At 38.0% G+C, this 16,371-nt stretch overlaps 1 protein-coding gene and 1 pseudogene across 12 annotated transcripts in view; one reads left to right on the top strand and one right to left on the bottom strand.

Annotated features, from left to right (window-relative positions):
* The window catches only part of WDPCP (WD repeat containing planar cell polarity effector), a 321,214-nt gene that overhangs the window by 62,982 nt on the left and 241,861 nt on the right, over positions 1–16,371 (bottom strand). For 11 of the 12 annotated variants that reach the window (XM_051842841.3, XM_051842854.3, XM_089326364.1 and 8 more), the window contains one exon: positions 11,752–11,815. In XM_051842841.3, coding sequence (XP_051698801.3) covers positions 11,752–11,815 — 64 coding nt within the window. Of the gene's footprint in view, positions 1–8,853; positions 9,029–11,751; positions 11,816–16,371 lie in introns of all 12 variants that reach the window. The other variant, XR_016229321.1, reaches the window with a different exon arrangement.
* On the top strand, positions 9,305–11,731 carry LOC138848607 (interferon-inducible double-stranded RNA-dependent protein kinase activator A pseudogene; annotated as a pseudogene).

Here is a 16,371-nt window from a genome sequence, read left to right as displayed (position 1 = left end):
AAAAATGATGCTGAAATTCATATGGAGATGCAGGAGACCTCGAATAGCTAAAGCAATTTTGTACAACAAAAACAAAGCTGAAGACATCACAATACCAGATTTCAGGACATACTACAGGGCAGTTGTTATCAAAACAGCATGGTACTGGTACAGAAACAGATGGATAGACCAATGGAAAAGAATAGAAACACCAGAAATCAACCCAAACATCTACAGCTGACTTATATTTGATCAAGGATCTAAAACCAATTCCAATTCCTGGAAAAGGACAGTATATTCAATAAATGGTGCTGGGAAAACTGGATTTCCAGATGCAGAAGCATGAAGCAAGACCCCTACCTTACCTTACACAAAAATCCACTCAGCATGGATTAAAGACCTAAATCTATGACACGACACCATCAAATTATTTAGAGAACATTGGAGAAACCCTGCAAGATATTGGCAACGGCAAAGACTTCTTGGAAACTACCCTACAGGCGCAGGCAGTCAAAGCCAAAATAAACAGACTCATAGAATTGCATCAAATTGAGAAGTTTCTGTACTGCAAAAGAAACAGGTGAGTGAAGAGACAACAGACAGAATGGGAAAAAATATTTGCAAACTATGCAACAGATAAAGGGTAAATAACCAGAATCTACAAAGAGATCAAGAAACTCCAAACATCAAAACTAACATCCCATTTAAGAGGTGGGCCAAGGATTCAAAAGAGGAAATCCAAATGGCCAACAGGCACATGAAAAAGTACTCAGGATCACTAGCAATCAGGGAAATGCAAATCAAAACCACAATGAGGTTTTACCTCACCCCGGTGAGAATGGCTCACATTCAGAAATCTACCAACAACAGATGCTGGCTTGGATGTGGGGAAAAAGGGACACTAATCCACTGTTGGTGAGAATGTAAACTGGTAAAGCCACTATGGAAGTCAGTCTGGAGATTCCTCAGAAACCTGAATATAACCCTACCATTCAACCCAGCCATCCCACTCCTTGGAATTTACCCAAAGGAAATTAAATTGCCAAACAAAAAAGTACCATAATGTTTACTGCAGCTCAATTCACAATAACTAACACTGGAAATCAACCTAAATGTTCATCAACAGTAGAATGGATAAAGAAATTATGGGATATGTACTCTATAGAATACTATACAGAAGTTAAAAACAATGAAATCCGGTCATTTGCAACAAAATGGAGGAATCTGGAAAACATTATGCTGAATGAAATAAGCCAGTCCCAAAGGGACAAATATCACATGTTCTCCCTGATCAGTGACAACTAACTGAGCACCAAAAAGGAACCTGTTGAAGTGAAAGGGACACTATGAGAAATGGTGACTTGATCAGCCTTTGCCCTGACTGTTGATAAACAACTTAATACTTTATCCCTCCTAGTATTTTTTTGTGTTTGTTCTACTTAATACTATTGGTTGAACTCTGTAAATAAAATACACAGAATAAAATACACAGTTATTCTTAAGTGTTGAAACTTAACTGAAAAGTCCCTGTTAAACATATGAGTGGGAATAAGAGAGGGAAGAGATGTACAATTTGGGACATGCTCAAGCTGACTTGCCCCAAACAGTAGAGTTAGAAACATACAATGGGATTCCAATTCAATCCCATCAAGGTGGCATGTACCAATGCCATCTCACTAGTCCAAGTGATCAATTTATGTTCACAACTGATCACACTGATAGGTCTAAGAGTCAAAGGGATCACAGAAACAAGACTAGCATCTGCAAATACTAATAGAATAAAAAAGGGAGAGAACGATCCAACATGGGAAGCGGGATACACAGCAGACTCATAGAATGGCAGCTGTCCTAAACAGCACTCTGGCCTCAGAATCAGCCCTTAAGGCATTCGGGTGTGGCTGAAGAGCCCATGAGAGTATTTTAGGCATGGAAAGCCAAGACACTCTGGCAAAACAAAAACAAAAACAAACAAACAAAAAAAACTATATGAAAGATCTCTGCGAGTGAGATCCCAGTGGAAAGAACAGGTCATCAAAGAAGGAGGTACCTTTCTCTGAAGGCAGGAGACAACTTCCACTTTGACTATGACCTTGTCTAAATATGATCAGAGTCAGCAAACTCAAAAGGCTTCCATAGCCTTCGCAACTCATGACAAGAGCCTAGGGTGATTACTGATGCCATAAACAAGAGTGTCAATTTGTTAAGTCAACAACAGGAGTCACTGTGCATTTACTCCTCATGTAGGATCTCTGTCCTAAATGTGCTGTACATTGTGATTTAATGCTATAACTAGTACTCAAACAGTATTTTTCACTTTGTGTTTCTATGTGGGTGCAAACTGATGAAATCTTTACTTAATATATACTAAATTGATCTTCTGTATAAAAAGAGAACTGAAAATGAATCTTGATGTGAATGGAAGGGGAGAGGGAGTGGGAAAGGGGAGGGTTGCGGGTAGGAGGGAAGTTATGAGGAGGGGGGAGCCACTGTAATCCGTAAGCTGTACTTTGGAAATTCATATTCATTAAATAAAAGTTAAAAAAAGACAAAAAAATCCCATTTACAATAGAATCAAAAGAAAACAAAATACAGAGGGATTAATTTTCCCTAGGAGGTGAAAGACTTTAACAATGAAAACTGCAAAACATGGGTGAAAGAATTTAAAAAGACATATAAATGTAAATATGTCTCACATTTGTAGATTGGAAGATTTAATTTTGTTAAGATGTCAGTACTACCCAAAATGAACAACAGAATCAGTACAGTTCTATCAATATACCAATGATGATTTTTCAGCAATAGAAAAGCCTTCCCTAAAATTCATAGGTAATTCCAAGGGAGTCTAGATTTCCAAAGTAATCTTGAAAAACAACAAAGCTGGAGGACACACAGTTCTTGATTTGAAAATCTACACAAAACTATTAACAAAGTAATGTGGTACTGACACAAACATAAAGACCAACAGAAAAGACAGAAAGCCCACAAATAAACTCTCACCTATATGGTCAAATGATTTTTGGTAAAGGTACCAAAAAAAACTTACCAATGTACACTCCCCCTATCTGGTTAACATGACCTGCTTCTAGGTATCTAGCCCAAAGTATCCTTCACTAACAGACTAAACATTTTTCTGTGTTTATTGGTCAATTGCATTTCTTATTTTCTGAGTTGCCCAATTGTGATATTTGCTACTTTTTTATGGGGGAGTTTTACTTCTTATGGGTTATTGGTTTTTTATATTAGGTATATAAGCATTTTGCACAGGATATGCTATAAATGTTAAGCTGATTAGACCAACATAATTTATTTAACCTTTTCCTAAGTGATCTGAAATGCTACCTTAAGTACACACTAAATTCATATACATTTCTAGGCAATATACAAATACAGTAAGAAATACAGTAAGCATGAACAAGGCAGACAATGTGACTCCATGAAAGGAACTCAACAACACTTCAATATTAGAATGTGAAGACAGAGATGACTAAAATGCCTAAAGAGGAATTCAAAAAATGATCAAGATTACTCAAAAGAGAAGCAAACACATGAGCTAAAGAAATCCAAACATGACGTGAATAAGAAATTCTGCAAGGAGATACAGATATTGAAGAGAAATCAAACTGAAATATTAGATATGAAGAATTCAGCAAGTCAAATAAAAATATAGTAGAAAGCCTTAACAACAAACTCTGTGAGGCAGAAGAAAGAATATCTTTGGAAACATCTCAGACCAAAAAAAAAAAAAAAAAAAAGATTAAAGAAAAAGAAAAATTAGAAAAGCTGAAAATGCTGTTCAAGATTTATGGGATACTATCAAACAACCTAACATACAGGTCTTAGGAGTTCCTGAAGGTGTGGAGAGAGAATGAAGTAGAAGACTTATTCAGTGAAATAATTGCATAAAAATTCCTTAATTAAGAGAAAAATATGGACATTCAAGTACAGGAAGCATATAGAACTTCTAATAGATAGCAGAAAAGATCTTCACCATGACACATTACAAACTTTCAAAGGAAAACAAAGAAAAGATTATAAAATGTGCATAAGAGAAACAACAGATTACCTTCAAAGGATCTCAACTAGACTGACAGCTGATTTCTCGTTGGAAACTCTTTAAGCAAGGAGAGACTGAACAGACATAGTCCAAGTCCTAAAAGAAAAAAAAACTGTCGACCCAGAATACTGTACACAACAAAGCTCTCATTTATAAATGAAGGTAAAATAAAGACCATCCAAAACAAACAGAAATTAAAAGAAATTTGTCATCACTCATCCAGCTATATAAATGATACTTAAGGATATGCTACACATGGAAACAGAAAAAAGATAGTTATCATTATGAAAGAATGTGAAGGCAGAGAATCTCTTAGTAAAAGTACAAAGGAAACTAAAAGAAACCAATAGGAATATTTATGGAAAAGTGGCAGGACCAAGTCATTACTTATCAATAATCACCTTGAATGTAAATGGCATAAATTTTCCAATTAAAAGATACAGACAGACTGGCTGAATGGATTGATAAACAAGACCCATCTATTAGGTTCCTACAATAAAACAACTCACAAACAAAGATACACACAGACTGAAAGTGAAAGCATAGAAAGATACTCCATGCTAATAGAAAGCAAAAACAAGTAAGAATAGCCATCCTAATGTCAGACAAATTAGACTTTAACACAACTGTTGAAACAGACAAAGGGCATTATGTAATGATGAAGGGATAAATTTAACAAGAATGTGACTAAAGTAATGTGTATGGACCCAGTGCCAGGGCATCTGGCTATTTTAAAAACCTATATTCATAGATCTAAATGGAGACAAAGACTTCAGGACAATAATAATGGGTGACTTTAATATGCTACTTTCATCAAGGGGCAGATCAACCAGACAGAGAATCAACAAAGAAACAACAGAGCTAATCCACACTGTAGACCAAATGGATCTCATAGATATATATAGAACATTTCATACACACTTACAGAACATCCATTCTTTTTTTAAATTTTTAATTTATTTTTTATTTTTTTAAATAAAACTTATTGAATAAATATAAATTTCAAAAGTACAACTTTTGGATTATAGTAGCTTTTCCCCCCATAACCTCCCTTCCATCTGTAAACCATCCCATCTCTTACCCCTCTCCCATCCCATTCTTCATTAAGATTCATTTTTAATTATCTTTATATACAGAAGATCAACTTAGTATAAACTAAGTAAAGATTTCAACAGTTTGCACCCACACAGATACACAAAGTATAAAGTACTGTTTGAATACTAGTTTTACCGTTAATTCGCATAGTACAACACATTAAGGACAGAGATCCTAAATGGCGAGTAAGTGCACAGTGAATCCTGTTGTTGATTTAACAACTGACACTCTTATTTATGATGTCAGTGATCACCTGAGGCTCTTGTCATGAGCTGCCAAGGCTATGGAAGCCTCTTGAGTTCGCCAACTCTGATCTTATTCAGACAAGGCCATAGTCACATTTAATAAACTGAAGAATAAAAACCACATGATTATTTCAATCGATGCAGAGAAAGCATTTGATAAAACTCAACATCTTTTCATGACAAAAACCTTAAGCAAACTGTATATAGAAGTAATATTAATCAACAAAACTAAGGCAATTTATGACAAACCCAAAGCCAGCATCATAGTGAATAGTGGAAAATTGGAAGCATTTCCACTAAGAACTGGAACCAGGCAAGGTTGCCCACTTGCACTACTGCTATTCAGTATAGTGCTATAATTTTAGCCAGAGCCATTAGAAAAGAAAAAGGAATCTATGGGATACAAATTGGAAAGGAAGAACTCAAACTATCCTAGTTTGAAGATGGCATTATCCTACATAGGGGGACCAAAAGATTCTACTAAGAGACTACTGGAACTCATAAGAGAGTTTGGTAAAGTTGTAGGACATAAAATCAACACATAAAAATCAATAGCCTTTATGTATACTAATAATGCCACAGCTGAGAAGGAACTTGTAATATCAGTACCATACACAATAGCTACAAAAAATTTAAATACCTCGGAATAAATTAAACCAGGGGTGTAAAAAATCTCTACAATGAAATTTACAACACATAAAAAAAATAAATAGAAGGCACAAAAATGGAAAAACTTTCCATGTTTGGGATTGGAAGAATTAATATAACTGTCTATAGTACTGAAAGCAATGTAAAGATTCAATGCAATCCCAATCAAAATATCAATGACATTCTTCCCAGACACAGAAAAAATAATGCTAAAATTCATATGGAGGGGCCGGTGCTGTGGAATAGCAGGTAAAGCCACCATTTGCAGTGCTAGTATCACATATGGGTGCTGGTTCAAGACCTGGCTGCTTCACTTCCAATCCAGCTCTCTGCTGTGGCCTGGGAAAGTAGTAGAGATGGCTCAAGTCCTTAGGGCCCTGCACCGTGTGAGAGACCTGGAGGAAGCTCCTGGGTCCTGGCCTCGGATGAGCACGACTCTGGTCATAGCAACCACTTGGGGAGTGAACCAGCAGATGAAAAATCTCTCTCTCTGTCTCTGTCTGTCTCTGCCTCTCTGTAACTCCACCTTTGAAATAAATAAATCAATCTTTTAAAAAAATTGTATATGGAGACACAAGAGACCCTGAATAGTTACAGGAATTTTAAACAACAAAACAAAGCTAGAAGCACCACAATACACATAGATTTCAAAATATATTACAGGGCACTTATAATCTTAACATTCTGATGCTGGTACCAAAATAGATATGTAGACCAATAAAACAGAACAGAAACCCCAGAAATTAATCCATGCATCTACAACCAACTAATCTTTGATAGACAAGTTAAAATCAATCCCTGGAGGAAAGATAGTCTCTTCAACAAATTGTGCCAGGAAAATTAGATCTACACATGCAGAAGAGTGGAACACAATCCCTACCTTATACCTTATAAAAAATCAACTCTAAATGGATCAAGGAGCTAAAGCTATGACCTAATACCATTAAAATACTAGAGGAAAGCATGAGGGAAACTCTTCAATACACTGGCATAGGCAAAGACCCCAGAAGCATAGGCAATCAAACCCAAAATAGACAAATGGGATTATACCAAGCTAAGAAGTTTTCTGCAAAGCCAAGAAAACACTTAACAAAGTGAAGAGGAACCAACAGAATGGGAGACAATATTTGCAAACTACCCAGATGATAAAGGATTAATATCTAGGATCCATTAAGAGCTCAAGAAATTCATCAACAACAAAACAAACAATCCAGTTAAGTAATGGGCAAAGGACATGAACAGGCATTTTTCAAAGGATGAAATTCAAATGGCCAAGACACACAGAAAAAATTTCTCAGGATCACTAGCCATCAGGGAAATGCAAATCAAGACTACAATGAGGTTCCACCTCACCCCAGTTTAGAATGGCTATTATCCTAAAATCAAAAATAATAAATGCTGGTAAGGATGGGGGGAAAAGGTACCCTAATACCCTGTTGGAGGGAATGGAAACTAGTACAAACATTATAGAATACAGTTAGGACGTTCTGAGTTATCATACAATCCAGCCTCTCACTCCTGGGTTTTAGCCAAATGAAATTAAATAAATGTATGAAAGAGTTATCTGTATTCTCATGTTTCTTGCAGCTGACTGTACAATAGCTAAGATATGCAATCAGCCCAAATGTCCAATAAATGATGACTGGAAAAAGAAAATGTGACATATATATATACCATGGGATACTAACGCATAAAACAGAACAAAATCCTGTTTTTACAACAAAATGGATGTGACTGGAAACCATTATGCTTAAATAAGCCAGTCCCCAAAAGACAAATATTATATGTTTTTATCTTAATGTGGCAATTAATATAAAATACAAAAATATATAGCAATAAAATGGATATCTTGTGATATGACTTGTTTTTAGCTCTTGTGGAAATGTGGTCTTCGTACTTTTTATGTATTATTATGGTTATACTCATGTGGAACCATGGTCTTCCTACCTTTTACTTATTATTATGGTTACTGGTGAATTAAGCCTGTGTTTATAGAGCAAACTGAAATTATGATTTTGCAAAAATTAAAGAAAAAAAGGAAGGAAGCAGGGTATTGATACAGAGAGAGGGAGGGAGGAAGTATGGTTATCTTCTTAGAGCTATACATATAGAATTCAAGAACCTGCTTTCTTTATATGAATAAAAATTTTAAAAATCATACAACTAAAAACAGAGAGCCTAGAATTGAATCAATAGTCTAGATTTTTTTTTTTAAATCAATCAATATGAGGCAATAGGGATGCAAGGAAGGAGGGTGGCAGTCAGAAGGCAGCAGTAGAACACTGGTCTTGGGAATGAGGACCCAGGGAAGGATGTTACTGTGTAACACCTCTCATCCTGCCTAGCAATTCCTTCTTCCTGTGACCAAAGAACAGTCATTGTGATATACGGATGAACATTTAGATGGCTACAGCTAGGCCAAGAGAAACAACTCATGCTGTATGAATATGGTGAGAACCAAGAACATTCTGACTTAAGAAAGTAAAAGATTCTATGTGAAAATATGCATGCCCACTTTCACCTTCAGAGTAACCACTGGTAACAAAAACTTCACAGGTGAAGGTAGAACAATCTGCCAAAGCACAGAGCTACGGAGGCTTCCATAAATATTTTGAAAGCCAAGGGTGAGCATTTGGCTTAACAGGTAGAACCTGGGTTAGTATGGCAACATCACACACTGGAGTCCCTGGGTTCAGCTCCAGCTCCTGAGTCCAGCTTCCTGCCAATGTAGACTTTAAGAGGCACTAGTGATTATGCAGGTCATTAGGGTCTGGCCACCTATATGGAGACCTGGATTATGTTCCCAGTTCCTGGCTTCACACCCTTACTCACCGTGGCATTTAGAGAGTAAACTGCAGATGAGAGCTCTGTCTCTCAAATATAAAAACATAGGAGCTAGTGCTGTTGCGCAGCAGGTTAGGCCACCATCTGCAGAACTGGCATGCCATAAGGTCACTGGTTCAAGTCCTGGCTGCTCCACTTCCAATCCAGCTCCCTGCTAATGTGCCTAGGAAAGCAGAGGAATATGGTACAAGTACTTGGGGTTCTGCACCTACATGGGAGACCTGAATGAAGATTCTGGTTCCTGGATTCGCCATGGCCCAGCCCTGGCCATTGAGGCCATTTTGGAAGTTAACCAGCACATGAAAGATACCTCTTTCTCTTTCTTTCTGTCTTTTCCTATAGCTCTTTCAAATTAATTAACTAACCAATTAATCTTTATATAAAAAGATGTGTGTTGTTTCTAATAGATATATAAAATAGTATATTCATATATATATATATGAATGCAAGCATTTGCTTTGGAGTTCTGGAACCTTCTAAGCAACAATAGCACCAGTTTAATCCCATTGGTCATTACCAGAATTGGCCATTCATCAAGTATGGAGACTTCCTGAATATACCCTTTTCCAGGAGGCAGAACCTGCTCATAAGAAATAATATACCACAACTAGCAGGCTAGAGTCATTTATGGAAACTGGAAAGAAGATGTCAAAAAGCAAGCCAAAAGAAATGCTGCTGAGAAATTTCTTGCCAAATATTTCTTCAGAGAAGCACATTTCTTTAACAAATCTGTGATAGGATATTCTTTAGGATGTACTTGGCACTCCTTGAGGAATTCTCCTGGGGAAAAGATCAACTTATTGAAAAGAAGTCTCTTTAGTATTTCAAATACAGATTACATCCAGCTGCTTAGTGAAACTGCCAGCAAACAAGGTTTCAGTATAACATATTTGGATATAAAAGAAATAAGTGCCAATGAACATTATCAATGTGTCACTGAACTGTCAGCCAGTTCCATCACAGTCTGTCATGGCTCAGGTGCCTCTATAGCCATGTACAAAGTAAGGCAGTCCATAATACTTTGCAGTAGTTATTTTTTTTTTAAACCTAACAGCAGAAAGAAAGTACTACTGGAACCATTTAGAAAATTCTTGAGAGCACATAAAAAGTATCCTCTCTCAAGCCTTCCCTAGGAAAACATATACTGTAATGTTAAGTTTGTGTGTTGTTTCTAAATCTTTTCATAGGTTGCATTAACACTCCAAATCTAGTTATTTCCTGTACTATATGTTTCAATTGTGCTAAAAGGCAGAGTGTAGTCCCCATTTTACATTGCCATGCACACAGGAGGAATAAACTGCTGACAATGATTATGATGAAACAAAACTGCTAGTAACAGTCATCTTACTGGTGCTTAAACTCTTCTTTGTCTAAGGCTTCATGCAAAGAATTTGAAGAAAATCCTTAGAATTAGAGGGTTGAGAGACAGTACTAACTTACATTTCAGGGAACATGATTGGTCTGCTATGTATGTGAATCTATGTGATGAAGAGCAGTTGTGATAATGGGACTCTGTTCATTTCATTAAAGAGATTACTGACAGAAAAGTTCAGTATGAGGTCCTGTACCTGAGGGAATGTGGCTGGAAGGGCCCACTTTTTTATGTACTTTATATTCTACCTAAAAGACTTGTCTCTTTTCAATATTTTCTCCACACTACAGCCTAGGAAGTAATGCTAAATAAGGAGTCAGCAGACTGTGGCCAGATCTGATTTAGATTCACAGTACTTTTTTTCAGTTTTGATATTTGGGAAAAAAAAAACAACAACAAGAACTGTACTACTTCACACTTAAAAATTCTATTATTTCATATTTATATTCATACTCATATGAAGATGTTTTCTTGAACATTATCAAACTATTTGTTTATGTATTGCCTATGACGGCATTTGTTCTGCAGTGGCAGAGCTGAGCACTGCACAAGGGACTGAATGGCTTGTGAAATCTAAAATATCTGCTACTTGCTCCTTTACAGAAAAAATTTGCAGACCCCAGGTCAAAACAATAATATCACTGTCCTGGGAAGCTTTAGCAGTCTGGAGAGTGAACCAGCAGATAAAACACTGTCTCTCTCTCTCTTTCTCTTGCTGCGACTTTCAAATACATAATTAAGTCTTTTTTTTTTTAAAAAATCTACTTCATTGTGGAGAACATACAGCCTTTACAGTTTTCTTGCATTTAAGAAGCTTTTGTTCCAGTGTTTCTTTGATAACAGCAGAAATCCTGTGGAGCAGAATATGCTGGAAAATCAGGAAAGGATCCTGCTTTTATTCATCTGACATCACTGTGCCATTCTGTGGAAGATCTCAGCAAACAAGAAGCTGATACAGAATACACAGATCTGTAAGGTACTGGTTCTCCAGTTAATATATGGGAGAACTATAATGTGTGTTCCTTTAGAACCTCTTAGATCCACTTTGCACTGTGGTTTGCTTTAAGTGAAGACATTTGTAATTTGTTCCTTCTTACTAAAATCTAAGGGAAGGTCTGAGTACATCCAAAGTCTATGGGGCTCTCTGTTTGCCCTATGTTGATTTCTGAAGCTGCATTTCTTCAGAACAGATTAGAAAGACATTTAAGCGTATTAGACAGAAAGGTGTCAAATTCTCACAAGAAGGAACATGAGGAGAAAAGTTCAAGAATTATAAATTCTTAGAAAACATAAAAGATCCTTTGGACCCTGGCAAGCCAAATGTCAACCAGTCAAAAGATACTAGATGGCTATTGACTAGTTCCACGAAGGCAAAGCTTCAAGCCAAGATGGGATAATGCTTCCGCACCATGTGTCTAAGGCTGCAAATGACACTAATCCTTTTTAATGGTCACAGAGGCTGACAACTTACTCAGCTTTAGAACTAAAGGACAAAATCATCTTTGAGGACTCACCATAAACAGGTCACGTGCACCAATGTCAACAGCTAGCAGGAATGCCTTTTCAAATCTCTGGTGCCTAGAAGGAGCAAAGAAATGTTGCATAGATATTAGTTTTGAAAAAAAAAACTATATAAAAGGAGAAACCTGTTTATTTAATGTATTTATATAATACCGTTCATTTTTCCAATGGGAAAAACATTTTCAAACTGGCCTGTTATGATCTTGTATATGTGAAATGTTACTGCACTCAGAAGGAGCTGTGGCACAGCCCTGTGGAGGTCTTCAGTGTAATTTTTCATGAGCATAACCTCAAGTAGACACTGTTGAAGGTGGTGAAATGATAGCTTAGAAAATAAGTTTATCATAATTTTCACTTGATTGTGTTTTATAAGAGAAACGTATGGGTGTACTGAAAATATAGAATAAGACCAATGAATGAATTGTACAATTATATAGTTTTGTGTTTCTTAGGTAAAAGTTAAGAAATCAAATCTTGGAATACGGCTAGAGTTCTGGTGCAGAGGGTTAAGCTGCAGCTTCCAACACTGGCATCCCAAATCAGAGCACCAGTTTGAGCACTTGCTGCTCCGCTTGTGATTCAGCTTCCTGCTAATGTGTGAGGGAAGGCAGTGCACGATGACCCACCCAGATGCCTAGGGTCCTGCCACCTGCCTGGGAGACCTGCATGAATTTCCAGGCTCCTGGCTATGGCCTTGCTCAGCCTAGGTTGTTGCAGCCATTTGGGGAGTGAACTAGTAAATTGGTGAGCGGGAAGATCTTTCTTTCTCTCTGTAACTCTGCCTTGCAAATAAATAAATGAGTAAGTCAATGAATCTGTTTTTAAAGAGCCTTGTAAATATTATTTTTTTCACTTTTATTTAATGAATATAAATTTCCAAAGTACAGCTTATGGATTACAATGGCTTTTTCCTCCAATAACTTCCCTCCCGCCTGCAACCCTACCATCTCCCGCTCCCTCTCCATTCCATTCTAACTATGATCAGAGTCGGCGAACTCAAAAGGCTTCCATAGCCTTGGCAACTCATGACAAGAGCCTAGGGTGATTACTGATGCCATAAACAAGAGTGTCAATTTGATAAGTCAACAACAGGAGTCACTGTGTACTTACTCCTCATGTAGGATCTCTGTCCTTAATGTGTTGTTCAATGTGAATTAATGCTATAACTAGTACTGAAACAGTATTTTACACTTTGTGTTTCCATGTAGGTGCAAACTGATGAAATCTTTACTTAATATACACTAAATCGATCTTCTGTATATAAAGATAATTGAAAATGAATCTTGATGTGAATGGAATGGGAGAGGGAGCAGGAGATGGGAGGGGTGCAAGTCGGAGGGAAATTATGGGGGGGGGGGGAAGCCATTGTAATCCATAAACTGTACTTCGGAAATTTATATTTACTAAATAAAAAAAAGAAATTGAAAAGTAGTAAATTAAGGGGGATACACTGCAATGTGCTCTTCTTTCTAGGTGAGAAGTAATGATAGATATTATCAATAAAATGGAATAACTGACACAGACACATAGCAGCATGGAGAACGAAAAATAACAAAAGGAGTTCCCACTGCTTTGTTTATAAAATGTACTTTAAAGATTATCACAGGACTGAAAACAAGTAGAGAAATATCTAAGGGTATGACATCCTTAACCATAAAGACCCAACCAAACAAAATCCCTTGATACAAACCAGAGTTAAGAATTCCTGAATAGACAGCAAATAAGGAGAGGAAAGCAAAAAGATAAAGCTACTCCAAGGTCTGTCATTCTCAGGAGACTAAGCCCTAAATAACTCTCAATGCAAAGGTGGTCAAGCTTCTGATTCATCTAAGTTCAGAGTCTAAACTCAAGACTTTGGAGTAAGTTAAAAGATAAAAGTCACCCAAGTTTATAGTGTCTCCAACTTAGAAACAAATATTCATATCTGCATTAAAGTTTTTCTGATAAAAATTTCCAAGGATTATCATAAATTAAAATCAAACAAATATGAATTCACAAAACCATCAAAAACACAAGAAAATTTCTTTTTTAAAAAATTAGATCTTCAGGGATTTCAGTAAATTGAATTCTTAAAGTCTGAACATAAAACATTTTAGCCTAAAATACTTACTTTTAAAGTTTTATTTAATCAAAAGACAGAGTGATAGAAAGCAGGACAGAGAGAAAGAGATCTTCCACCTGTTGGTTCACTTCCCAAATGGCCAGAACGGCTGAGGATGGGCCAGGCCAAGCCAGGAGTCCAGAATTCCATCCAGGTTTCTCTGTACGTAGCAAGAACCCAAGTACTTGAATCATCATCTGCTGCCTCCCAGGTTACACTAGCAAGGAGTTAGATCAGAAGCAGAGCAGCTGGGATTTGAACCAACACTATGATTTGGGATGCTGGTGTTGCAAGTGGCAATTAACCTACTGCACCATAACACTGTCACCCAAGCATAAAATGTTTAAAGAAATAAATTATGTAATAATGAAAACAAGAATTTAATATGAACCAATAAAAATTATTAGGTAAGAAGAATAAAAGAGAACTTTTATTTTAAGAGATTTTATTTATTTATTTGAGAGGTAGAGTTACAGAGAGAGAGGAGAGACAAAAAGATCTTCTAACTGCTGGTTCACTCCTCAAATGGCTACAATGGCTGGAGCTGAGCTGATCCAAAGTAAGGAGCTAGGAGCTTCTTCTGGGTCTCCCAGGTAGGTATGGAGGCCCAAGCACTTGGGCCATCTTCCACTGCTTTCTCAGGCCTTGAGTAGAGAGCTGGATCAGAAGAAGAGCAGCCAGGACTAGAACTGGTACTATATGGAATGGCAGCACTACAGGCAGAGGCTTAGCACACTACGCTATAATATGGCCCCCAAAAGAGAGTATTTAGAAATGTAATTTAATCACTAAAATTAAATGACACAAAGAATTAGTGAACTAACAGATGTATACACAGAAGAAAAAGAAGATTAAAAAACAGAGTAGGGGCAGGCGTTATGCTGCAGTAGCTTGGGCTGCCTCCTGGGACAGATGCATCCCATATCGGAGTGCTGGTTTGGGTCCCAGTCACTCTGCTTTGATTCCAGCTTCCCAGTAATGCACCCTTGGAATGCAGTGGATCACAGCCCAAGTACTTGGGTCTCTACTACCCATGTGGGAGACATGGATAGAGTTTCCAGGTTCCTGGTTTCAGTTTGGTCCAGCATGGGCCCTTGTGGGTACTGGGGAGTGAATGAACAGATGAAAGATCTCGCTCTCTTGTTTTTTCAGCATTTATCTCTCATTTGACCGTTCTGCCTTTCAAATAAATAAATCTTTTTAAAAATATATATAGGGTTCTGGTCACCGCTACAGCGCACTAGGCTAATTCTCCACCTGCGGCACCAGTACTCTGGGTTCTAGTCCTGGCTGGGGCACCGGATTCTGTCCCAGTTGCTCCTCTTCCAGTCCAGCTCTCTGCTGTGGCCCAGGAAGGCAGTGGAGGATGGCCCAAGTGCTTGGGCCCTGCACCTGCATGGGAGACCAGGAGGAGGCACCTGGCTCCTGGCTTCGGATTGGGAAGACCTTTCTCTCTGTCTCTCTAACTCTGCCTGTCAAAAAAAAATAGATAGATAGATAGATAGATAGATATAGGATATATATATATATATATACAGGGTATATATACATATATATAGGGTGTGTGTGTGTGTGTGTGTGTGTGTGTATAGTTCCAAGATGGCCAAACAGGGAAATGACGTACTGATTCAGGCAAGGGGAAAATAGTAACAAAAAAAGTGGAGGAAGTACATTCCCAGGATAGAATTGGAGAGAAATCTGCAGTGGAAATTCTACAGAAGGAGGAAGAATACCACAAATTATCAAGGAAGGTGTAGACCCACAGCAATGAACACAGACACAAGACACAATCCCTGCAGCTGAGAGCTGGAGGAAGTGCCAGCTTTGGAGACCAAGGGGAGAGCAGACTGCAGCAGCCTGTGCCACTGGTAATATGCTAGAGGGAGAGTCTGGTGGAGCAAGTCTTTGAATGTGGCCAGAAACTGTAATGGGGGACAGGGTACCCGCCTAACCCAGCAAAAAAAGGGCAAATTTCTTTCTTCTCATGTCCTCACAAAGATTCCCAGCAACCATCAGTGAGAAGGTACAATTTTAACATCAGTGGCAGCTGTGAAGGCTCCAGTGCATGCCCAAAAACTAGTGTCAAGAAAGTGCGCTTTTGACAGCAGTAGCAACTGCAGTCTCTTGTGTGCATGCCTGGCAACTGGTGGCAATGAGGCACCATTTTGACAGCAGTTGTGGTTGTGGTGGCTGTTGTACATGTGTGTGATCAGGGGATTTTGCCAGAGGGAAAAATCCATGTTTCCCACTGACTTTGAGTCTGGCTAGGAGGATTGATGGGGGCTGGGCACCCATGTAGGGTTGTGAGGTGCTCTCAGCCTCTGAACATAAACAGGCTCTGGGCTCAAACCACCAGGTGTAGCACCCACAGGCAGCTAGCACTGGAAATGTCTCTGCTTCCTCCATGGATTGGACAGGCTAGTGTGGTGGAGTGGATCCTCTGTACCCCATAACTGTGAGAGCCTTGTGCACTGAGATGGTAGGAACTCTGTGACTGTATAATAGGATGCAG

This window comes from Oryctolagus cuniculus, chromosome 2 (assembly GCF_051225735.1).
Source record: "Oryctolagus cuniculus isolate XC-2025 breed Fujian yellow rabbit chromosome 2, ASM5122573v1, whole genome shotgun sequence".
Classification (NCBI taxonomy): Eukaryota; Metazoa; Chordata; class Mammalia; order Lagomorpha; family Leporidae; genus Oryctolagus; species Oryctolagus cuniculus.
Note: the sequence above shows the minus strand (reverse complement) of the source record. Positions and strands in the feature narration are given on the sequence as shown.